Source organism: Liolophura sinensis, chromosome 5, assembly GCF_032854445.1.
Source record: "Liolophura sinensis isolate JHLJ2023 chromosome 5, CUHK_Ljap_v2, whole genome shotgun sequence".
In the NCBI taxonomy this organism is placed as follows: domain Eukaryota; kingdom Metazoa; phylum Mollusca; class Polyplacophora; order Chitonida; family Chitonidae; genus Liolophura; species Liolophura sinensis.
Window position 1 is genome coordinate 4,187,951 of NC_088299.1, and position 24,422 is coordinate 4,212,372.

Genomic DNA, 24,422 nt, shown 5'->3' on the forward strand with positions numbered 1-24,422 from the left:
CACTATTACATTACAAAGATGTTTAACAATAAACTTCAATTTCTTTTAACGACTTAAATTGGTTTGATAATACACTACATAGCACTTTACATCACTCCACACACCTTGATCAGCTCTTTTCCAAATTCTAGGGCTGGGTAAAAGCTACATCCCATGTTTAAATAAATTACAGTGATTTTTTTTCTCTAAAACTGATCTATTCCGTATCAAAAAATAGTAACCTCCTCCAGAATAAAAACTCCTGGCCAACTTTCACAGAATTTCACTAATCACCCTGTCTTTCTTACGACATGCAATGTACGTAAGATCTATCCATACAACTGATTCATGAATTTATCTGAAAGTTGGGCTTTGTCTGCCACCCTACATTCCCTTATACTTACAGCTAAAAAAGAACTGCAGGGCATTTAAATAACAAAACTCAAGAGAGTTCCCTATCACATTGCCCAGAGAATTCCACATTTTTGCACGATGAAACCTTGTGGCACTGCACTGCACTGCACAGCACGCAAGCACAAGATGAACAAATCATTTAACATAATGTTGCAGTTTACATGTAAGTCACCACTCTATTAAGACGTGACCGAAGATTTATATTTTACTTTAGCTCAGGCTTGCCTGACCGATTACTATGTACAATCTATTAACACCCTCAGAGATAGTAAAACAAGGTCGACCCTTGGCGGATCAGCTTACAACAAACAGAGGCAATCGAAAACAAAACATTTCGCTTTAACAAGTCTGGAAACTAGCGTCTACAACTGCTAGATATTAATTCCATATATCACACGCGTGTTCCGCTGTAGACTTTGTTTTACATAAATGTTAAAATGATATTTCTCTAACATCAATACATCATCTCTGTAGCATGATGCAGTCCCCCACCCCCCAAGTAGAGGAGTTCAGTGTGCCGTGCACGCCTCTCAAAAATAAACGAAGAAAAAACACACTATTCTGAGATCAAGGGTGGTTCTTTTTACACAAATATCTAACGCATTCAACGACAACACACAAGTAGTGTGCCCAGTCTTCTACTAGCATCTTTTTTTTCCCAATGTCTATATATTTACACAAGTTCCTACGCAGTGTCCCCGTGAAACAATTGCAGTGAACACCATTATCCTTGGTAGAAAAAAAATATATGTGTCATACATGTATACAGTATATATATATATATATATGTATATTTATATATATACCTGGGTAGGGGGCACAACATAAAGAAAAAACTATGACATATTTATACTTCTTAAAACAATAATAGCTGCCTTAGCTCAGAGTTCAAGATAAAATTCGCACATTTCTACGAAGATTAAGCTGAATCAAAAGCTTTTAAAGTCCTTCCATCTAGTAGGACAGTCAGTTTTTGTTGTGCTGATCTCCTTAAGTGAAAGCCATTGTCTCTCACCTAACTTCTGGTTTTAACTATATTCAGCAGATACCTTATGTGAATTGATGAATGAATGTCCCTACAAGGGTTCGAACAATTCAGTATGAACATTTGTTCGTTCAGTTTGTTACATCAATTCTGTCTGAATACTTCCTCGTTCAGATGTTATCAATGCACACTTGATATATGCTAGCTGCATGAACAAGAAATATGACCCCACACTTGGAAAATGGATGCACGCACATATCCAGGGTAATCCACCATCTTCCTGATATATATGGATATATATACTGATGAATATGTGTTACACTGTTACTGACAGAAAAACAGATTTTCTTCTTTTTTTTTTTTTCATCAAATTTTTTTTTTTTTCGTTTTTGAAACAGACAGGTACAGAACTCACTGAAAACTGTCGTCTATTCCGAATAAACTCCACCTCACAATGTCTCAATCAACAAAGTGACAGAATGACACCAATGTGGTTTACACGACAAAACACAGCAGAAGAGAGGTCAAGGGCACACAGAGCACAATTCGACCTTGCACTTGTTGTTGTAAAACATAACCACAGGACACCATGGATTTACATGGAGATTAGATTACACTGCAAGCATTCCATCCAAAAACCAGCGCACAGGAATCTGTAATGTCAGGAGCCCCTATGCTAGGCTACTCCACAAAACACCAGTTACTGGGAACGCACGATTACATGAACAACAACATACGGTGCCAAGGTCATTCTGGTACAAGGTACGAGAGGAGTAATCTCCCTTGTCCACAAACTGACACTAACAGGAAATAGGTGGCAGCACTGCTGAATTCAGTCTGTCACATGGTATACAACAGCAAAAGTTTCCATGTGAACATCCATGCATGTACAGTAGTGCAAATGTTTTTTGTTTTTTTTTTTCAGTTTTTTACAATCCAATCGTAAGAAATGTGATCGTAATCTATGACCCGGTGATAAGGAATTTAAATCTAGCCCCAATCCGTTGATCCTGTGGGAAGTAGGTAAAATCTGTTATCCAATGGTAAAACAAAATTGCCATCCATAAGCCAGTGGTAAGATGAAAGATAATCCATACTTCTCCGTGGTAGATTTAAATACAATTCATAATCCGGTGGAAAGTCTATAGATGTGTAATGGCAGAGATAAAAAAACTACCAAAAGTCTGTAAATTGGGTGATCCATCAATCGGTAATAAATGTAAAGATAATTCAGGTGATGAAGTCGCGCGCAATGTATTGTAATCCAGTGGTATACAAGGTCGCAATTCTGTCTCCAATGGTGTTGTCATTGATCATTAAAACCACAGGTAATATTTAGCCAACACTTCTGAATTGGCCCATACTGCTGTGGTCGTGCTGGAAAATAACGTGTCTCTGATCTCTTGGTAAACTTATAACTCCAGTTCGGACATTTTGTCACTGTCGATAATTAAGTCATCCTCCCGTCTCTCAACCTGAGGACAAAACTTGGTAGCCTGTTAGGACAACAGTGTTGCCATGACGACGAGATATGGCTACACTGTTGCTACGACGATGACCATGTGGGCAAGATCCTGCACCCTCTGCACCAGATCGTAACCAAGTTTCCGTAGCACTCCGTGGGAAAATTCACAAGGTGGAAAGATGTGCACAACATATGCAGGCTGAAAGAGAAGCGGAAAGAAATCAGTTAGAAATGATCAAAGCTCTAAACATTTTTTTAAATATAATAATCAATGGATGATCAGCTTGTAAGAAAGAAAATTCTACCAGCTACACTTCCTTAGTATCGTTTACAGACGGCTGACCACTTTTACCAAATGTGCTTCCTTATCGAAACAGACTCTGATTTCGCCATTTCTGATTTCACCATCTTAAAGCTTATTTTTCGGCTTTAACGATTAAAATTTTTTTCACCTCATCAATGTTATTGTAAGACGAATATGTCCAAATTCCAACTTCCAGCACCAAAAACTAAGTATTGTAATGTTTTAAATTTGGACATAAAGGCCTTTGTGACATCAGCCCCATATCTTTAAACAGCTTGATCTCTTAGCATAATCATTAAAACCAATAAGCATTTTTTTTTTTTCTTTTTCAAGAAATTCAAAAGGATCAACATGAAACGTTCTGTGTACGGAAATTTTCATTGTGTTTTTTTTTCATAAATGTTCTTATATGGTTGTCATATCTTACCATCTGTGATCCAGGGGCAGCCACATTAACGATGCCAGCAGCCTGCTTCTGCTGTAGGTACTGTATGAATCCAGTGGTTAACTGCTGAGTCTGGGTGACAATGTCCATGTGATCTCGACCAGAAGGGATCGCCAGCAGCATACAGTACTCATCCTCCAGCTGCAACAACCAAAATCACACGTAAAACACGAAATTTGTTTGTTGTTCGTTTTTCTTTTGTCTGACATAAAATTTTAGACCATCATGACGCCATCCTTAAAAAAACATATCCTGACTCTATAAGAAAAAGAAAGGGTGTCGTAAGGTAATTTTTTTTCTTTCTTTTTCGTTTTTGCTGGCTAATGGATAAAAAAAACAGATTGACATAGAGAAGAAGAAAATTCTTTCAAAATCTCCAGAGAAACTTTGGTGTAAGGGCCCTATTTTGTGAGGATTTGTTAGGTTATGCCCAATGAAGATATTTTTAATGATGGTCTGATTTATAGTTATACTTAATTAGCTGATAATATCCACGTCTCCTATTATTTTTCTTAAATTTATCTCTTTGAAAAAAATTGAATGGGCATTCTTCTGGGGAAGAAAAGGCCTAAGCCTATGTTACAAACCTGCATGCGTTTGGCGACTCCATCCAACTGCACTGGCTCTAGGCGCATCCGCTGCGCAATGCGCAAAGTGTTGGAGCCACCTGGTTGTGGCAGAGACAGTTTGGCCAGGCTCGGGTTTCCCGTCAAAAAGTGCATCTGCACAATGCAGCTGTCATTCTTCAGAGCCAGTAACCCTTGCCATGTCACAGGGTATTTCTGTGACGAAAAGGTGAAATAACAATCCTTCTTTATTGATTTCATAATGCATACATGTATTGTATTTAAACATGCAAGACACCACAGAAGCCCTATCTGTAGTGCTGCCTTACTGAAAAATATGTTAGACATAAGACGTCAATACCAAAGCAAAAATGAACAGAATGATGACATCTTAATTTCATTATTTCTTGTTTACTTAGCAATCCAATCCTTAATAAGAAAGCAACAGAGCCTAAAATAGCAGCTGTGTACAAGGCTCCTTCTATATGTTAAATTCTCCACATCCCATCTTTACTATGGACCACAAGAACTTTGCACAAGATATTTTGCAGAATTCTTCACTGCATCAATTTTACTGTCAAAGAGTAATGAAACTGCAAGCCATACCTGCATGAGTTCTGCCAGATCCCTATGTCCAGGTCCTTCGGGTAATGGGCGTCCAATCACAATGTGAGGTGAGCGTACACCGTCCGACGGTGACTGAGACAGACGGCCTTGATTAGCCAGCACTGCCGCGTGTGAAGGTGCCGGTTGACCCTGCTGTGAGGGTGGCCTCACCGGTTGAGACGGAGGCCGGTTCTCTGCTAGTTGTCGTTGTTGTTCCAACTGAATAGCAGCCTGCTGAGCCAGGTAATGCGGATGATGCTGGTAGTGCACCATCATGCCGTCCTGCGTTGTTAGGTATGACCCGTGCTGCCCCTGGGGAACTGCCCCAGGATACAGAACACGAGGATGTACACCAATGCCCATCGACGCTTGTGTGAATGCCATGGATGGATGGTTCGGTCCAGGCATCCGAAGCTCGCCACGGTACATCTGTTTCTGTAGTTCTGGTGGAACAAACGCGCTCGTATTCCGTAGACGCGCCGCATCACTTTCCGGAATGCTTCCTCGTCTTTCCCCGAATGCTGTTTGGAGATGAGCTGGCTGTAGTAAGGTCCTCGGCTCTTCCCGTGAATGTGTCGGCGTGCCATGCGCCTCTCCTCTGGATCTTGCGTCTGTGAATGTGTTGTGGGGCAACATGTTGTTGGGGTTTGCTGTATGGACATCCGGCCCTGACAGAGAGCTGTGACCATGAGAACCTTTCCCTCCTGCGTGCGCCGGCAGGGGTTGGTGTGGGTTGGAATGCGCAGGCGGAAGCGAGTGGCTGGGATGATTCTGCGTTGGACTGTGGGACGGCATGGAGCGCGGAGGCATTTGCTGCTGCTGTATGATGCGCGTCGGTGTATTCAGGGCAGCTCTCAGTTCACTCGGCTGTGCATGGTGAAGACCGTAAGTGGATGTTGTAGACTGATGAGCAAATGGTGGCGTCTGCAAGTGAGCCATTGGATGGCCTGGATGACCTGTTTGTCCCACAAGTCCTACCAGGTAAAATACAGGTACAAAATTAGAATCAGATCATATTAGTACACAAACAAAAAAAACACTTTTGAAAAAAATCTTGATATAAAGTGCGATTTACATCACGGATGAAAGTACAAAACATGGTGGCCGAAACTTGAATGAACACTGACTTGAATACTCGGAGTTACTTTCCTTCTAATCTATGAACTTTACTGGCATCAGTGATAAATACAAATCTAATAAGTAATTGATATTAACTGATACTGAGTACGGTACCAATAGGTCACAAGCTTTCAAAGATTTGTGCGCGACATGGCTGCTTAAAACCGATAACATTAGAAAAATAGCAAATTGCAAATAATGTGATCTACCTCCCCCCTACTCATAAATACTACTAAATAAACTGCGAAATGAGAAGAGAGAATGTTAAGTGAGTAAACTTACCCTCACGGTGCTGCATGGCGGCGATGACTTGAGCTCGCTCCTGGTTAGCACGCTCATGACCCAATCTCTCCTGAGCCTCACGCTCGGCCTCGCGTTCCTGGTTCACTCGTTCATGGTTGAGGCGCTCTTGATTCAGGCGTTCTTGGTTGACACGGTCCATTGGGTTGCCATGCGCTGCCATGTGATTGACCAAGGCCTCGTGGCTCCCTCTGGCATCCCGCCCACTACCTGAGCCACTACGACCGAGGACTGGGTTAGGGACACGCTCGATCACCTGGGAATGTGACCAATGAACTTGTTCAGACAACTACAACACACAAATGAAAGCACTTTATATTCGGTACTCAACAACATCTCACATGTACCATGCAAACTGGAATCGAACTTAATTTACCACATGTCAAAAAAAAAAAAAACACTTTGGTATATTTCCCGTCTTAGAAATCTTAATTATAACATAATATGAAAAACACTAAGAAAACTAAATAACAACCCAAAATTTCACCCAAAAGAGTACAGTTAGGAGACAAAGAAAAAAATACTATTCTTGGTGAGGAAACTTACTTTTTCCCCAACTTATCACTCCTGCCTTTACAACAGACCTAAAAACACCTTTCTAAGATCAGTGAAACTCTCAGAATCAGACAAAATATTTAACTTTCAGGTCATTTATCATAGTTCATCAATTCAATATAGAAATGTGAAAAGTTTTTTCGAAAAGTTTCTTTTCACATACGTGTAAACTAAAATTTTCATGAAATCATAAAACATAGCACACCCTACTACGATGATTTCTCACCTGACCAGTAGGGCTAGCTTCCTTAGGTGGCAAAGTCTGCGGCTGAGCCTGTACCACTCCAATAAGGACACCGGGCTTCCCATGGTGGTGCTGAGATTGAAGAGAGACACTGGGTCCTGCATGCATGGAGCCTGGGTGGGGGTGGGGATGGGGGGCTCCAGATTGTGGAGGGGGCATCAGTCGAGGCTCCTGAGGACGGTGTCCTTCATGTTGTTGTTGTTGTTGAGCATGCTCTCTGGAAGATTCTTTGCCATCCCTGTGTGCCCAGGTGGGCATTGGGCCAGGTGAACTTGGGAAGGTGGGATGAGCACTGGGAGGTCTGTTGGATACATGTGATGTGGCACAGGAAACCACTGGCACCGGGACACTTGGTGGTCTCTGCTGCATGACAGACGGTGCCACGCTTGTTGTTGTTGGCAGCTGGTTAGGATTGATGTGCATGGCTGACGGATGAGTGATGGCAGCAGACGCTTGAGCAGGAGGTTTCTGGCCATGGGCAGGAGACCATCGAGCTGCATTGTTCGACATGTACGTTGGCTGGAGGAATGCTGCTTGTGTTTTGGCCCCTTCTGCCACAGCCTGCTGCATGGCCACAGCCGGCTTATCACCGCCATGAGAGCTGCTGGATACACTGCTTGTGGTAGGTGTTGACCCCATGGTGGAAATGTGACCCTGGTGGGAGCGAGAAGAGCTCTGATCTTTCTGACTGCTCGGTTTTGGCTGAGTAGACTGCCTCATGGAATTTGCATGCATCTGAGCATGAGCAGCTTGATGCACAGCCTGATTCTGAGCTCCATGGTGAGCAACATGAGTCTGGTGATATGCAAACATCTTTGCCTGTTGTTGCTGTTGTTGGTGCTGTTGGTGCTGTTGAGCTTTCATCTTTGCCTGCATCTGGGCATGATGGGCTCCCTGCATCTGAGAATGATGATGCATCTGGACTTGCGACTGTACAGGTGACTGTGGCATCACATAACCCTGCTGTGACATAGAGCTCGGAGGATGAAGACTCTGTGAGCTCATATGTAGATTGGCCGGCCCTTGAGGCGATGCCTGCGATGTGTTGATGGCTTGAGGAGCAGCCATTGGCCTGCCCTGTGGACTGCTGTGCGGAATGACTGGCTGATGTTGAATGTGCCAACCTTGTGGGGATGGAAGCTGAATCTGATGCCCCTGGGGAGATGGTTGGGGGTGTATGCCTTGTGGAGAGCTCTGAAGATGTCCATGATTTTTGGGTGAACTCTGCGGTAGAACCTGACCCTGGGGGGAAATTTGAGGCATGTTCTGCCCAGTGGATGTAGCATGGGGCAATCCATGACCTTGAGGTGATATCTGAGGCATCATGCACCCCTGTGGGGACATCTGTTGGGGATCGTGGAAGTTCTGATGCCCAAGGTGCCCTCTCTGGTGGTTGCTAACGGAAATGTGCAGTGGTTCATGGACATTGTTGCTCTCAGCACGCCTCTCGTGCTCTGCTTGTGTCTGATGGCTGGCAGTGGAATGGATAACAGACTCAGTAGGCTTCTCAGCTCTTTCTGTAGGAGGATTCATCAACATCAATGGCTCCTGGCCTGGACCTGCAACATCCATTCATTTGTAATTCACATAAACAACATTGGCAAGGGTTAAATGATGAAGGAATCATGCTGCAATCAATCTCACCTTTACAATTTATCTATTTATTTCATTCATGCTTTACATTATAATCAAGAATATGTCATACGACAGCAACCCACATTACGGTGAGAGGAAACCTGGCAGAGCCTCGTGGAAAACCCATGGCCATCAGATGGTTGCAGCCAGACCTTCCCACTTGCTATTATTAATTTATTAACTAACTGGTGTGCATTAATATAAAGCATCAGTCTGCATTAGTATTCAGTTATAAAATCTAATAAGTCAAAAATAATCATAGCTAGTGATCAAAGTATTAAGTCTCAATGAAGTTTGACTGAGGTTATCAAAATGAACTAACCACACACAAAGAAAGGGATATATGGAAAAAAATATTTACCCATCATCTTGTGAGTTGAAGATGATTCAACAACTGGTGGTGGTGACAAGTGGTTCATGCCCATTGGAAAACTAACTGGAGGCGCCCTCTGGTGATGACTTGGGAAACCATCGATGGCAGAGGGTGCTGAAGTAATAACACCAACCGTAGACCTGATAGCACTATGGTCATTGCTTCTACGCCTTCGTGTTTGCATGAGGTGATTTTCATCAAACTGTCCTTTGGACACTGCATCGATAACCCTCTCAATGTTACTCATTGGAGTGATAGGTGCAGTAGTGATAACCGGAGTATTTGGTGTCATTGGTGTGACTGGTGTGTAGCAAGCACTTTCTCTGGATGTCTGTTTGACCATGGTTGTTGCAAAAGGTGATGAATGCCCAGTGTCTGTTTCTTGTTTCAGTTGCAGGTCACCTTGATTGTTTTCCGTCTCGGAAGATGTTTTCACACCGGACTCATCTATGATAAGGCTGCCTTCCTCTGGATCAGATTTCTGACTTCCCATCGACAACTGCAGCTCATCAGTTTCTGCATTGACATCAGAATGGGGTGGTGACGCATGTTTGGAAAATTCCGTTGACTGCTGTACCTCAGTAGCCGGCAAAAACAAACTATCAGGTGTCACAGATTGATCCTCAGCTTCTCTACATCCAGTGGAATCTGACTTTTTCTTTCTCGCATTGCGCTTCTTCCTTGGTGTTCGTGGCTCACGAGGTGGCTCTTGTTCAGTTTTAACAACTGCTTCGTGATCCTCCACATGTTTGTTTTCTTGGTCAGGCTCTTGAGTGAAGAGCTGTTGTGCTACGCTTTTAATGGCTGCTGACCTTGTGTTCAGGTCAACCTGCTGTTTATCTTGCTCTTGCTTCAGTTCTTCTCTGGCCTTCAGTTCAGCAATAAGATGATGAACATCCAGATTAGCGTCTTTGGATGTCTTACTGACTTCATCGACTTTCAAAGACTTGCCATGCATTGGGAGTTTTTCTGGTAGCTTTTCCAGTTTAACAACGGGTGATGGGAAATCCTTTGCTTTCGGTGTGACACAGGACTTGGCTGAGGTAGATGGCTTCGGTGAGGTTGTCACTTTGGGGGACGAGAAAGGTTTTGGGGAGCTTGTCTGACGCGTTGCTCTTGGCGACCTGGGGGAAGTTGATCTGGTGGCAAGACCTAGGCCACCAGTAGCCATATCTTTGTAGGAAGGTGGGGGTCTACGCCTACGTCGTGGTCTATTATTAACTGTGTCCTCCGACTCGGATTTACTGTCTTCCTTCTGCGGGGTGAAAGGATCAGACTGAATATCTGGGCTCACATCCTCATCCTCTTTTTCTCCTTTTTGCGGGGTTTCAAACAGGCTATTTTCCACCACCTCTGGCTTTGCAATTGTGACAGGTTTCTCATCTTCCAAGATATTATCACTGTCTTTATCATCAAACTGGAATACTGAATAGCGTTTGTCGTCTTTGATATCTGCTCCTTTCTGTTGTTGGCCTCCTTTTCCCCTTCGCAGTAAAGACTTTGGAGGATTTCCAGATTTCTCACATTTCTGTTCATCAGAGACTTCACTCTTTACTGCACTGGGTACATGATTTTGCTCACCTTCAATTTCAGGCGTAAGTTCAACAGACTCTTGTTTCGTAACAACTTCACTATCAGTACCTGTTGGATTGAAAGCTATTTCTGACTGCAACTGGTTATCCATATGGACATCCAATGGAGCAGGTGTCGGGGCTGTCACATCATCTTTAGAACCACGGGAGCGTCTGCTTTTACTTTTGCGTGGCTGTTCTTTCTTAGATGTGGACACTGCCGGTTCAACCTCTGGCTTTGTTTCTGCTTGCAGAGATAAAGAGGGTGTTGTCGGTAGCTGTTGAATTGGTTCTACCCCAAAAATGTCAGGACTTTCTTCCTGCTGATCTGTTCCAGCAAGGCTATCTTCAATCACTTTCACTGCACGTGCAAGTTCGTCTTCTGCCATGGCCATACTTTCATCATCTTTCGGGTCTTCAAATTCATGATTAAATTCTACTCCAGCAGGAAATTCATTCTGATCTTCAGTAGTTTCACTAGCTTCTTTCGCCTCCTCCTTTGTTGCATGCTCCTCTGGCTTTGGAGTCATTTCTTGAAACAAATTATCTGTAGTTTCTGGCATGGATGTACTGCTGATATCTTCCAGGCCGGGATTCTCAACTTCAGCATGCTTTAAGCTATCCTTCCTTTGGCGTTTCCGTTTTGGCTTGGTAGCAGGCTTTTCTTTGATGGTTTCCACAGCTGCTTGCATTTCTTGAAATGCTTTCTGGGCAATCATCTCTCTTTCCAGATTCTTTGTCTCAGTATCCAACAACTGACTAACTGCTTCAGCAGCCTCATTGAATGTTCCTTCATTTGAGGGTGGATCTTGAGCAACATTTTCCTCAGCCTGTGGTACTTCACTAACATGTTCAGTCTCATGAGGTGTTTCCTTGTTCTCTTCCAAATGACCTAGCACTGAGGCAAACACGTCTAGGTACTTGCTTTCTGAATTGTCTGCCTTCTCTTCTTCCAACTTCACAGCATCAGGTATAACATCAACCTTCTTGCTTTCACCGTGGCTAACCTTGTCTTTGTTGACTTTAGGTCTCTTCTTCTTGGCTTTCTTCGTTGGCTCAGCAACATGGTCATCTTGTAGCTTCAAATCTGTATTTGCTGGTTCTGCATGTTGATCAGTCAAGGGCTCATCCTTCGGTGGCAATACTGCAACAGACACTTCAGACTGTGTGGTCTCGCCCACATGAGTTGAAGCACTTTCCAAAGCTGTTGGCGGCTCAACAACGTCCTTAAGAATTTCAGGTTCTCGAGATGGAACAGATGGCATCTCTTTCACTGCATCTGTTGCCTTACTTTCTCTTGTGAAAAAACCTTCATGCTCATCCAAAACAATATTGTCATCCGTTGATCCAACTCCATGCAATGGAAACTCATTTTCAAGTACATGGTTTTCCACAACATGACCATCAACCCTGGCCAAATCTCGAGGTGGGGACAGATCTTTTTTCTTCCTCTCTTTCCTTTCTTTCTTTCGTTTGGACTTGGATTTCCTGTCATTTTTGGGTATGTTTGGTTCTGACTTGACCTTATGCAAGATGGGAGGAAACAGGCGTTGCTCCTCCACTGGAAACTTTTCAATAAATCTGGGGGCAGGCTCCAACTCTTTAGGTTTGCTTTTCTTTGCTTTTGTCTTAGTAACCTTGATCTCATCTTGAGGTTCTTCATCTTCTGAAGAATGCAGATGCAGGGCCTTATGCTTCTGTCGTGGGACAAACCTTCCTTCATTTAGGCAATCATCAGAGTCACTGTCATTAAAAGTGAACACAGCTTCGGCTGCCTTTTGTGCACTTGTTTTTCCTTGACTAACCACATTATTTTTCTTGTGTTTTGTGTCAGGTGTCTTTCTGCTCTTCTGAGGCACAGTAGATTCTTTCAGAATTGCTTCTTCTTGATCCCCAAAGAGAGAAATTGGAAAGTTCTTCACATCATCATCTCCAGTTTCTAACTTAGATTCATCGACATTCAAGCTTGGTTTCACATCACCCACTTCATGGCATGGGCTCTGGAAGATAGGCTGGTGCTTTTGCTTAGAGTCAGTGTCATGCTCTTCAGGTTCAGTTTCATTCATGTCTATATCACTTGCACCCTTCTCACTCTTTGGAGGTGCTTTCAAATCTCCGGCACCTTCATCTGAGCTAAACAACAGCGATTTTTCTTCAGAAGTTGAAGCTCTGTGCTGCTTGTCACGCTTTTCTTTGTTATCAGATTCGGTGTCTTCAGTTCCACCTGGGAGAGTGTCCAGTGTTTTGCAGTGACCGGAAGAATCTGCACTAACATCACCTACATTCGCTGTTGATTCTGCTTCATGCAGGGTGTCATCAGGCTCAGAGAAAACAGATGGCTTATCTACTACTGATTTCTCCTTCTTTTTTTTCTTATCTTTAACAAGTTTCTTCTTCTCTTTCGATTTTTCTTTGACTTCGCTCTTACTTTCAGTGCTCTTAGGTCTTTTCTCTTTTTTCTTCTTTTGCTTTTTGGGCTTTTCTTCAACATCAGATTTACTGCCCTCACTGTCTGCCTTATATGGAGCTGATGTGTCCTCCATGATAGTAGGCTTTGGTAATGGCTGGTGTGGCTTGACATCTTCAGTAACTTTTGGTGGACTAGTCGGTGTCTTGGTATCAGAGGCTGTCACATCTGGGCCCTCAGAAGGTGAAACAAGTTCCTTCTGCTTGACGACAGCAGTATCTGATGATTTCTTCTTGGGCCGTTTTGTTTGTGGTGGCTTCTTCACCTTTTCAGGCTGCACTGGTACATCTTCATCATCGTCATCATCTGAGTATGGTGAGAACACATCTGATTTGAGAAAGTCTCCTTTTGCCGCCTGCTTGCTATGGATTTGTTTCGTCTTCTGTTTGGTGGTTGTCTTTCTCTCCTCATCTTCACTATGTAATACCTTGTGAGAAAATGAAGAATTGTCTTCTTCTTCTGATGAAGAACTCATTATCAAAGCAAATTTCTTTTTCTTTTTCTGACTGCGTTCTGGTTCAGCTCTTTCCCTTTTAGAACTTGCTGTACTCACGGAGGCATTACTTTCCTCATCAGAATTCTGAGCACTGCTGTCCGTTTCTTCACTTTTGGCTAACCTTCCTTTCTTTTGACGACTTTTATGTAGTCGGTTCAGTTGTTGTCGCATTGTTTCCATGTCCTTTTCTTTGTTGTCTGCCTTGCTGGATCTCCTTTTCACTTTATCATACATGGATTCATTTTCATCAAATCCGAATTCCTTGAAAACAGCCATATCCTGTTCTGTCAACCCTGGGGGAGGTTTGCTTCGCTTTTCATCTTTTCTATCATGCTTACTTCCCTTTTTCTCAGAGCTTTCCTTGCTTCTTCCTTTGACATCATTTTTCTTTCCTTTGTCAGATTTAGAAGACTTATGTTTAGTTGACTTAGACTTCTCTTTGTCTTCCTTTTTCTTTGAACTATCATTGTGCTTTGAATTATCACTTTCCCTCGTTTTCTTGGATTTGTCTTTTTCTCTCTGCTCAGTGGATCGAGGTTTCTCATCTTTGTCTCTCTGTTTGTCTTTCTTCTCACTTTTCTTCTCATCATCCTTTGAACCTTTGTCCCTGTCCTTCTCATGGTCCTTTTCACGATCTTTTCTTTCTTTGCTCTTAGATTTATCTTTTTCCTTTTTCTTCTCTTTGTCCTTGTCCTTTTCCTTGTCCTGATTTTTCTTCTTGTCCATTTTCTCAGGTAATTTGCTTTCTGTTGCATCACTTTCAGCACTGGACTCTTTACTGAGATGTTTCATTTTACTGATATCTTTATGTTTCTCTTTTGTGGTAGATTCAAGAGGTTTAGTTGACTTTATCTCACTTTTCTTTGTGCTGGAATGGTGACTGTTTTTCTTCTCATTGTCTCGGCGGATGTCTTTCTCTTCGCCTTCAGTGCTGCTTAGTTTCGCAAGTTTCTTTTCTGGAGACTTGGAAGATTTGCTGGAAAATGACTGCTTGCGCTCTGTTTTACCGGATTCATCAGTCTTAACCTTAATCTTCTTATCATGTTCCTTTTCATCAATCTTGCTAGATGAATCACTTTTGTCTTTGTCTTTTGGTACAGGTGTAGGTTTTTTGTCCACTTCAAACAGTTTGGGGAGAGCAGCTTTTGCTTCTTCAACCCTTGCTGCAGCAGACGCTTTACTGGACAAACCAGACTTCAACTCTGACTTAGCCATTTTTTCCTTTGGTCTAGAGGAATCATGGTCATGTCCAGCTTTTCGTTTCAAGGAGCTGGAGGTAATCCCATCTCGACTGGATTCTTTCTTCAAGTGGGGATGTGTAGACTCTGTTTCTTTCTTTACAGAACTTAAGTGGGTGTTAATGTCCTTTGAGGAAGTGAATGATGACAGTCCCTCTTTCCATGGCATAGCCATGGGAGTCACCGGGCTAGCAGAAGGAGCACTGCTTCCACTTGACGAGGCAGATTCTGTGCGCTTCACGGGTATTGGTCCTGAAGGGAAATTGCTCTGCTGATGGGGAATACCACTGTCTCTCGGCTGGCCTTCCCCACCATGTCGAATTACATCACATGCTTTTTTTAACTGGGAATTCACACCGTGGCTCCAAGATGAGGTAGATGGGTCAGGTGACAGTTTTGCGAGGGGTGAAACTTGGGTAGTATGCAAGGAGGTAGTTACAGTGACGGGAGCCAAAGTCACGCTTGTGCTGCTGTTACAAATCTCCCAGGAGTTAAAGCTTGGAGCTACAGCAGGCTTTTGTCCAGGTATGTGGCAGTGGGAAGATCCAGACGCCAAGGAGCCTAGCATTGTTGGCATCTCCTTCACCGCCGCTTTTGTTCTGTGGACAGATTTGATGGGATTGGGGTCAAAATTGACAGTGACATCTTTCGGTTCATACTTTGCATCAATTTGTTCAAGCCGTTTCCGGTCTTGATCAAAGATGCTTGAGCGTGACAAAAGGTTTTTCACCACATCAGAGGGCTCCTTCCGATGAATAGAGGATGGATAGGACACAATGGAAGTGGTGCCATCTGATGACTTCTTTTTGCGTTTGTACTTGTCGTAACTTCTCAACTTCTCATCAATGAGCCTTATCCTCTGCTCAACAGTGAGTCCTGTAGGGGACATGGGTCGATCCTCCCCAATGCCATCAGATATACTATCCTGGTCTGTAGCGGTGGGCTCTCGGTGCGCTTCAATAGAGGGCAGCTCTTTCTCAACTTTCTTGACATCTGCAGATATCGTTCTTGACACTTCACTCAGGTTGGACACATGTGTGCTTGGAGTCTTGGACTCCACTGATAGAGTGAGCGGTCTGTCTGTGGACAAGATAGTTGGTGATAACATGGGCGACTGTGATTTGGTGCTGTTCGGAGAAAAACACGGAGACTGCAACTTGGGGGCCGCAGAAGCAGGATGAAACTGTGGCGATGTAGTTTGGTGAGAGGATGGCAGATGAGAGGGGCTTAATGATTTCAGGGCAAACATGGGCAGTGGCAGCAGCACAAGCTCTTCCTTGTGATGCTGTTGTCGAGGATCACAGAGATTTTCAGCACTAGGGTCTCCCGTGGTGGGTATTACCACTGGTTCAGAAGAATCAGACATTTTCATGGCATCTACTTCCCTTGAGACATCACAATGCCTGCTAGAGAGACTAGATATGGACAACTGTTGCTCTAAAGTCTTTTTGTCCTTTGACACTTTTGTGTCAATACAAGAGTCTTGATCAGAGGGCTTGCCCTCTTTGTTTTCAGTCATTTTTAACTTATCCCCAATATGATCACTTTGATGCACATGTGGCATCTCCACAAAATCACAAACACTGTCCATTTTCTTTGGTTCGTGGACAACAAGTTTCTCAACAGCACCCACATTGTCTCTTTCATCACCGCTGCTTAAAATTTCATCTGACTTCTTCGTTCTGTAGGGCCGTGTTTTAGGTCCACTATCTGCTGCAAGCCCCTCACTCCCCTTTCTCCTTTTCCGACAGAACTCAGACGGAATTTCTGGAGGTGAAGCAGTGTCCATTTCCTCAGCCTCCTCATTTTCTAAATGAGAAGTCACTGGAGCTTCTTTTTTCACTATACATGGTGGTCTATTAACTATGACCCCAGTCGAGGAACCAGGAAATAAAGGGTTTTCCTTTTTCTCCAGCCGCCGTCTTGCCTCCATTTGCTTACGGCAGCTTTGACTGACGTCTATACCTAACACATTCCGAGTTTTCTCCACCTTTATTTTCAGTTCCTCCTTTCCCTTCAACTTGGAAAGGTCCTTCTTTGAGGCCAATTGGTTCATCTAAGCGAGGTCGTTTGGCAACAACACGACGCACATCTTCCTCTGTAGCAGAGGTAGACTCATTATCACTTGTGCTTCCACCGTCCTCTAACTGTTTCAACTTTTCTAGTAGCAGCCATTTTTCTCGATGTAACTTCGACAGTTCATTTTCACCATGTTCAGAGTCTCCTCGACTGCTAGAACTCGAACTGGAAACCTGTCCAGTCTTAGCAGCATCCTTTTCTTTGGATGCCTGCTTGACTTCCTTTTTAACCAAGGAACTGTCTTTAGAAGTCACCATCCAGTTGGCTTTGTCTTTTCTAACATCACTTTCTACCACAGGTTTAGGTGTTTCCCCTGGCCTGCCAAGGACACCCAAAACCCGGGGCATTGTCCGTTCATGCTTCCCAGCAGAGCAGGGACCACTTGTAGCTAAGGATTCAGCTTCCTCATGACTCCTTTTCCGGGCTATTACCCTCGCCTCTACACTTTCAAACTTCCCAATGTCAAATTGGTCCGGGATGCTTCTCATCTTCTTAGGTAACATAACAATCTCTGACGAGAGTCTCTGCTTCCCAGGTAATGACCGCAGTGACTCTTTGTCAGATTCATCCCGAACCACAGAATCCGAGGGGACTTCTCCAGCCCTGTTGAATTTTCGCCTCTGTTCCTGAAGCTCTCTGAAGTCCATCACACTGTCTTGACATGCACTATAAATAGGGGGCTCTTCCTGCGTTGGGGTTGGCGGAGTCCGTGCCCGGGGTAAAATATTTTCCTTCTGCAAGTCTCTGATGGGTGGTGGACTCAGACTCTCACTGTGTCTTGGCACAGGTGTACGACTACCACTGTACTGTCCACTACTGTCATTATCAGCACTATGGTCCCTGGAGCCTTCTTTTCTACGCTCTCTATCAGGAAGTCTTTCCCTGGAATGAAGCTTCTCATCAAAAAAGCGAGACCTGAAGTCAAATCGCTCATCAAAAGCGTCTCTTTGACTGACTGGGCTTTCACTGCCCCTATAATTGTCTGAATAACTGTCCTTGAAACGTTCATCGAACGGCTCATCCAAACTTTCTCGTCGTCTCTGACCTTCAAAGAAGGAACTGGGACTGCCGTCTCCACGACGTCGTGTAGCACTGGAACCTCTTTCACGTGCACGCTGACTGACACCGTATTCTCTTAGTTCCCGTTCGTACGAGTCATCGGCGAATGAACCACTTCCCTGGCTAAAATCATCCTCTGTATGGCGGCTGTAAGAAAAAACAAAACATTCATGAAGGGTATAATCATGTAAGAATATTTTTAAATGGAACAGAAACACTACCCTTCTTTCACCTAAGAGATTTCCTATGACAGAGGCTGTTACTGATATTTTTCTTCACCAAACATATTCATAACTTTCTGCATATTATTGCTATTCTCACTTCATAATTTCTGTATGCAATTAATTTCTTAACACCACCTGTATTATTTATTCATTTCTGAGTATGATTAGAAAGTTTCATTTAACGGATATCAAATGGGTTTCAGGGTGGATCATATTTACATCACCCAAAAGAAACCGCCACACCTTTATTGGTGTGTACTGGACAGTACTGGATTCAATCTAACATGTAACCACATCACCCATTGGTCACTGGCCTCTTATCATGAAAGTCAATAGTTATTGACAACACATACCTAGATCTCCTTTCCCTGAATTCCTCAGTTTGGGAGAACTGGGTTCCCTCCGAGAAAAAGCCCTTTCCTGCTCGGCCACGACCTCTGAAGTTTCCCCTGTTAGCTGCCCCACGTGGTCTGAATGAGCGTCGTGCTCTAGAGTTACCAGTTGTCGCATCAAAAGCGGGGAAAGATCGGCCTTCAAATGTTCTGAAATCAAATATACAGAGTTTGGATAAACGGATCACTGATCTGGGATGATTAACTCTTTATGAACTAGTTCGAAGTTAGACATTTTTCTTAATAATGTGACCACTGTGATTATCTATCACATAATACTATACAGAATTTGCCAGGTATGCTCACACTAGCCTTTTGTTTCCCACTACATGTTTTTTGTAATTTCATTTCAACTTCCTGAGCACCCGTAAAACTTACCCTGTTGTCTCCTCCCTGAAAGGTTCATTGTAAAATTCAAAGCCTTGTTGTTGTTGTTGTTTGTACAATCGCCCCCCTCTCTCATCTGGCCGTTCTCCAGGTCGCAGCTGACCGCTTCGTTCCATCTTCTCGAAAAACTTGGTCTGACAGTCACGGCTCGCAAAGTCAATCTGTCAATGAAAAATGTGGGACGCCCACATTAACAATCGTTCGTGTTGAAGGTAAATGTAAATGAGAGCAGCGGACGACAGATGAAAAATGCCCGGTTTCAACAAAAGTATATACCTTTCTAGTTAAAATAGCACAACACGAAGAAAGTTTTCAATCACCCTCCTCCAACATATTTTAATTTTTCCTTCCTCCACCCATGAGCATGAAGTCACCACTAAATCCACAGTAACCATTAATTATTCTATTAATGTGATGAATATTTTACCTGAATTTTGTTGTTGAAGAAAACTCTATTCCGCATCTCATTTACAGCCACTTGTGCCGTTTCCATAGCATCAAAGTAGACCAAGCCCTTGTGTCGTGCTTTGTCGATCACAGAGTGGCTTATCCCACCAAATCGCGCAAACTGCCGACACAGGAACCGTTCTGTGCAAGGCTCCGATAATCCGTCCAGCCAAACACAGTTTGTGGGCATACTTTTCCCAAAGCCAAGCTGTAAAGAAACAAGCAAATTCAATGAATTTATACTCAAAGCCATTGAATAATGTAAGCCTGGAAAACTTCTACATGGATCATGCTCATTTTCAAACTGCACAAAATCGAAGGTCACACAATATTTTATCAAAATTGAACAAAATTTGAAGAGGATTTTTTACAAGATAATCCACACTAGCAGACGGACGAATGCACCAAATGCCCAAATTCATTTCATCTTTTTTTGCAAAGCGTGGGATATTTAAGTGATCAATGCTGATAATGTTGGATTCAGAAATGGATGCACAAATGAGGCCAGTTCTCCAATAATTTAGCCAAAATACCATACCTTTATTTTGTTGGCCCCAAGATGTTCTCCATCCATAGTCCTTAGGGCTTTCACAACACTTGTGATATCTGCATACTGGACAAAGGCGTAGGCCGAAATCGCCCCCTGTCTTTTGACATCAATATCCTGCAAAAGGCAAAGCTACTTTAAGGTTTCGAAAATTAAAAAAATAAAAATAAAATGTCATTAGCCAATTTTTTTTTTTAAAGAAAAAGAATTACTTTGAAATATCATTTAAAATTCGTATCTAATCATTTAACAGTTATGTTTCATGAATCCTTTAACTAATTTGTATTCCTTTGCTGAAACCTTGATCCTCTTCCTAAGATACCTGGACCCCGTTAATTACCACTGGGGGGATACTCACAATGATTTCTCCCAGCTTCTTGAACCTATCTCTTAGCTCTTGCGTTGTAATATCCTTCTCGAGATTGCCCACAAAAAGTGTCCGTGTTGCCTTGGGATGGTACTCGTCCAACTCAACTTCAGGAGGACGGAACTCATTATCTTCACCTTCTAGAACGGGTTTAGGAAATAAAAAAACTTTAAAGCAACACTCGATTTATCAGGAGATGTTGGGGTATACAAATAACTTTAACAATCCTAATATTTTTTTATTTGGTTCAATGCTGCTCTAGGCTTCGAAAAGTTCTTAACCAAGTTTTAGTTTTAACATTTTACAGTTTCAAATATTATTATACAGGCATTCAGATTTTTAACAATATCTCAATTTTACATAAATTCATAATATGGACTGAAAATAGAAAAATGAGTTTTACCTAGTCCTTCATGAGGGGTGACTTGAATTTTCGTCCCAAAAAAGAGCTTGTCGTGGGATGCTTCCAATGCTTTGCATGCATCTTCATATCTGACAATTCATAAAAAATTTATATAATTTATATTGATAAACGAAAGCAGGAATACATTTCCTCATCAGATTTATTACAGACTATGCAAATCAACCAAATGTATACTTCATTAGCAAAAACAAGTAAACTGTACACCTTTCTTCATTTTAAATATCAGTGTTCCCTTGTTCCCCGGTCGAAGGTTAAGCTGATCGGAATGACAATAGTGACACATATTTTAAGCGTTGTAGTTACAATAAACTTTGTGTAGTCGCTTTGCTAAATGATTCCCAAATATTTAACAAGAACTGCATTTCTAAATCTCCTTTTCAAATATGTAAATGATTATGAACTCAGAAAATCATGAGACAAGAGTCAGGAGTAAATGACTCCCCTATCTTCGTGACTTACTTTCTAAAGCTGACAACTGCAGAACGATCTTCTCCTTGGCCGACAATCTGAATGCCTGTTACCTTCCCATGCTTCTTGTACTCGTGAAAAAGACCATCTCGTAAACTTGTGTCTGTGAAAAACAAAGAAAGATCGTGCTTTAATTTTCTTGACAGCCTGAATAACCCTGTAAATAAAAACATACCGAAGTGCCTTAAAAACAAATTACAGGGCGACAACACAACATTGCTACTAAGCAAAAGAATTAAAATTTACTTAGGCATGTCAACAATTTTTGTTTAAAACAAGCATGTCGACAATTTTTTTTTAAAAACAAGCCTCTCATTTAATGTTAAGAAATCAGGAAACTGACTTAAGAATGAGAGTCTGCGACAACTGAGACAAGGAACAAATCTCCCTTTTGATATCTTAACGCCATAAGCAAAATGCCTTGACTCACCACTGGAGCGTAGGGGTAATCTTCGGATGCAGATCCCCAGAGAGCGTTTCTCAGAGCCTGATAGTTGCGTGTCACTTGAGGCGCAGGTCTTGTCTACCCCACCATCGACACTCTCCGAACGGTCAGATCTCACCTGAACCTTGGATGGAGGATTCGATTGCGGCACACGCGGGCTGCTATGACTACTGCTGCTGCAACAACGACAACGCCATGTCAGACAAAAGTTTCCACAGCTATAACAAATCACAGAGAATTTATGAAATATGAGAAAGTTAAACTGACGCCGATCTGGAATCACTACAAGTCACTAACGAATGGGTACCTTTTCCCAGTACAATTGCACCTTGAATTAACAACAGTGTCTGTTTCTGCAATACACAAGTAAAATGCTGCCAGTTTTTTTGCAAAAGGTTTGAGGTTTGCTTCGAATATGGGATGACATTCTACCAGAAAATGGTAAGTTTCAGCACCAAAAATAATATTTTGGGACATTTTATTTGCCTCTAAAAATGCACTTTTGAGGGCGAGATTTTAGATCATCCAGGGTGTTTATTAAATTTTTTTTCAAATTTTTGCCTAACTTCATTTCACCTGCGCTCCAAGCCCTACCTTCTTGATCGTGATCGGGAACCACTTGAGTTGGATGAAGAACCGCTGTAACTAGAACTGGAGCTGGATCGAGAATGGCTGCCACTGGGTGACCTTGACACTGACCCTTTCTGTTTGCTGCCCTTTTTGGAGTGTGCTGAGGAATGGCCAGGGGACATTTGTAATCGTAGGCGATCAAACTGCTTCCCAGGGAATGCCTCGGCCTGTGCATTGTGGGTATCGTAGACGCCATGGCGCTGACCTAAACGCTGCTGTGCAGGACCCCTGAAAAAAGAAAGCAACAACTGCATGAGTTTACATGCAAAAAAAAAACAATCAATAAATCACGAGATATCTTTTGTGACCAACAATCGTCAAAATGTCACCAGTATTTTCCAGTAAATGTCAAAAATAAAGGTATAGCCTTGTACAAAGTTAAACAATCAATATTCATATGTATTCATATTATTTATTTATTTATTTGATAGGTGTCTTATGGCGTGCTCTAGAATCGTTTCACCTATACAATGGCGGCCGAGTTTCTGAGTGGAGGAAATTACCTGTCAAATTGTTTAGGGTAATTATTGCCCTTAGCGGGAGGGTATGTGCGCTCTCGTGTGCGTCCCCTGGCCCTGGTACTGCGGGCTTTCCTCGTAGTTCGTGGAGTTTGGGAAGCGGTTATCATATGGTGGAATTCCCTCCCTCTGAGGGCCGTAATGGTAGTCAGGTCTGTCAGTCTCCTCAGCTCTGCAAAAACATCAAGCCAAGCGAAGTCAGAATCAGTCTCTCATTCCGTAACTTCAAACAACACACATTGATGAAACAACAAAACAACTGTTCTGACAAAACAAAACATTATCATCTGGCAACTGTCATTCAAAACAAAGTTCACAAATTATGTGCATCAATACAAAAAACATGTTAGATAGGCCCGAATTTATAAGATGTGTATTTGGCCTTCTGAAAAGAGTGTCTTGTCTCTACTCATTTCATACCCACTACCTGTAATCCATTAACATAAGGCCATTCCTCCCAAAAAATGTTCGATTCAAGTGAGCTGACAATTAGGGTAGGTTGGCTCTGATTTTTTTCTTCTTTCAGTTCTTTCAATAACATTTTGCATTTTTCAAAGGCAAATTACACTGGAAGTGAGAAAAAAAAAAGATTTTCTGGAGAAAGGCTCAATTAAAACATTCATGTTGGGGGGGGAGGGGGAGGGGGAGGGTTATGTGAAAGAAACATATTTTCAAGGACAGCCTAACATTAATTTCATGGCCACCTGGTCAATGGAGTTATTACAACAAAGACGGGTATCCTCATATAATTATCACCCAAGGCAAATTAGCTCCGTATTAAGATAGAGAACACACAAGGTAACGCTGTAAACATATGTGGCCTACATGTATATAAGCCCCAATCTTTGGGTATGAAAGCAAACGAAGCATCACCTGTCTTGGTAAGCTAAATGATCACAGAGCAGTTTAAATCTATGAATATCTCACATAACAGAATTAAATACACAGCCAATTATAATTTCACTTATTTAATATATGTACATGTAGTTCAGTATACACATACATTTGCTTATGTAAAAAAAAGTGTAACTAGATACATATTTATACACAGAATTTTATCAAATTTTTACAAACATTTTAAAGCCTCAAGTCACTCTTTAAAGTCTAAGTCACTCTGCTTTTCCAGTGGTCGGTTGATCATAAAAAATACAGATGGGGGGGAAAAAAAAAGAGATACAGAATGATTCAAATTCTCGTTCTGGTCACTAATCACAACACACACTGAACAGATCGGGCCGTTTAAAATGGTTAATACAGAACAGATTATTCAGACAAACCGTACGTCCAAGTATTTACATGCTATCTACATCAGAAATATCCATCCTCTGCATCTACTCACTGCATACACTTGTATTAATATAATGTACACTGTACATTCACATAACAGTTGTGATTACATATTTCATATCACGTACATATTTCAGTTAAGAGTATGCATACTTTATGCTAAAAATTTTGAACAACGGAAACCAGCTATTTAACCATCTGGACTCATCTTCATTAATTGCGAGGTGTGGATTCTATTTCCTCGTTAGCGGTAGTCCACACACACACACACACACCTGGGGACGTGACATGATGAACAGTTGCTCTAATTAGAAAGCATAAGTACCAGTCACATAAAACACACTCAACCATAATACCTGTCGCGTTGTATCCATCAAACATACGAT

The 24,422-nt window shown here is 42.3% G+C and overlaps 1 protein-coding gene across 1 annotated transcript in view; it reads right to left on the reverse strand.

Moving 5' to 3' along the window:
- Window positions 1-1,204: 1,204 nt before the first annotated feature.
- LOC135465978 (msx2-interacting protein-like) overlaps window positions 1,205-24,422 on the reverse strand; it is a 53,485-nt gene continuing 30,267 nt past the window's right edge. The window contains 18 exon segments of the mRNA XM_064743360.1: window positions 1,205-3,042; window positions 3,575-3,733; window positions 4,180-4,374; window positions 4,765-5,738; window positions 6,166-6,472; window positions 6,965-8,541; window positions 8,979-16,812; window positions 16,814-18,047; window positions 18,478-18,666; window positions 18,895-19,064; window positions 19,331-19,558; window positions 19,889-20,014; window positions 20,256-20,404; window positions 20,668-20,756; window positions 21,148-21,259; window positions 21,587-21,777; window positions 22,196-22,459; window positions 22,735-22,921. Coding sequence (XP_064599430.1) covers window positions 2,914-3,042; window positions 3,575-3,733; window positions 4,180-4,374; window positions 4,765-5,738; window positions 6,166-6,472; window positions 6,965-8,541; window positions 8,979-16,812; window positions 16,814-18,047; window positions 18,478-18,666; window positions 18,895-19,064; window positions 19,331-19,558; window positions 19,889-20,014; window positions 20,256-20,404; window positions 20,668-20,756; window positions 21,148-21,259; window positions 21,587-21,777; window positions 22,196-22,459; window positions 22,735-22,921 — 14,114 coding nt within the window. The 3' untranslated portion in view covers window positions 1,205-2,913.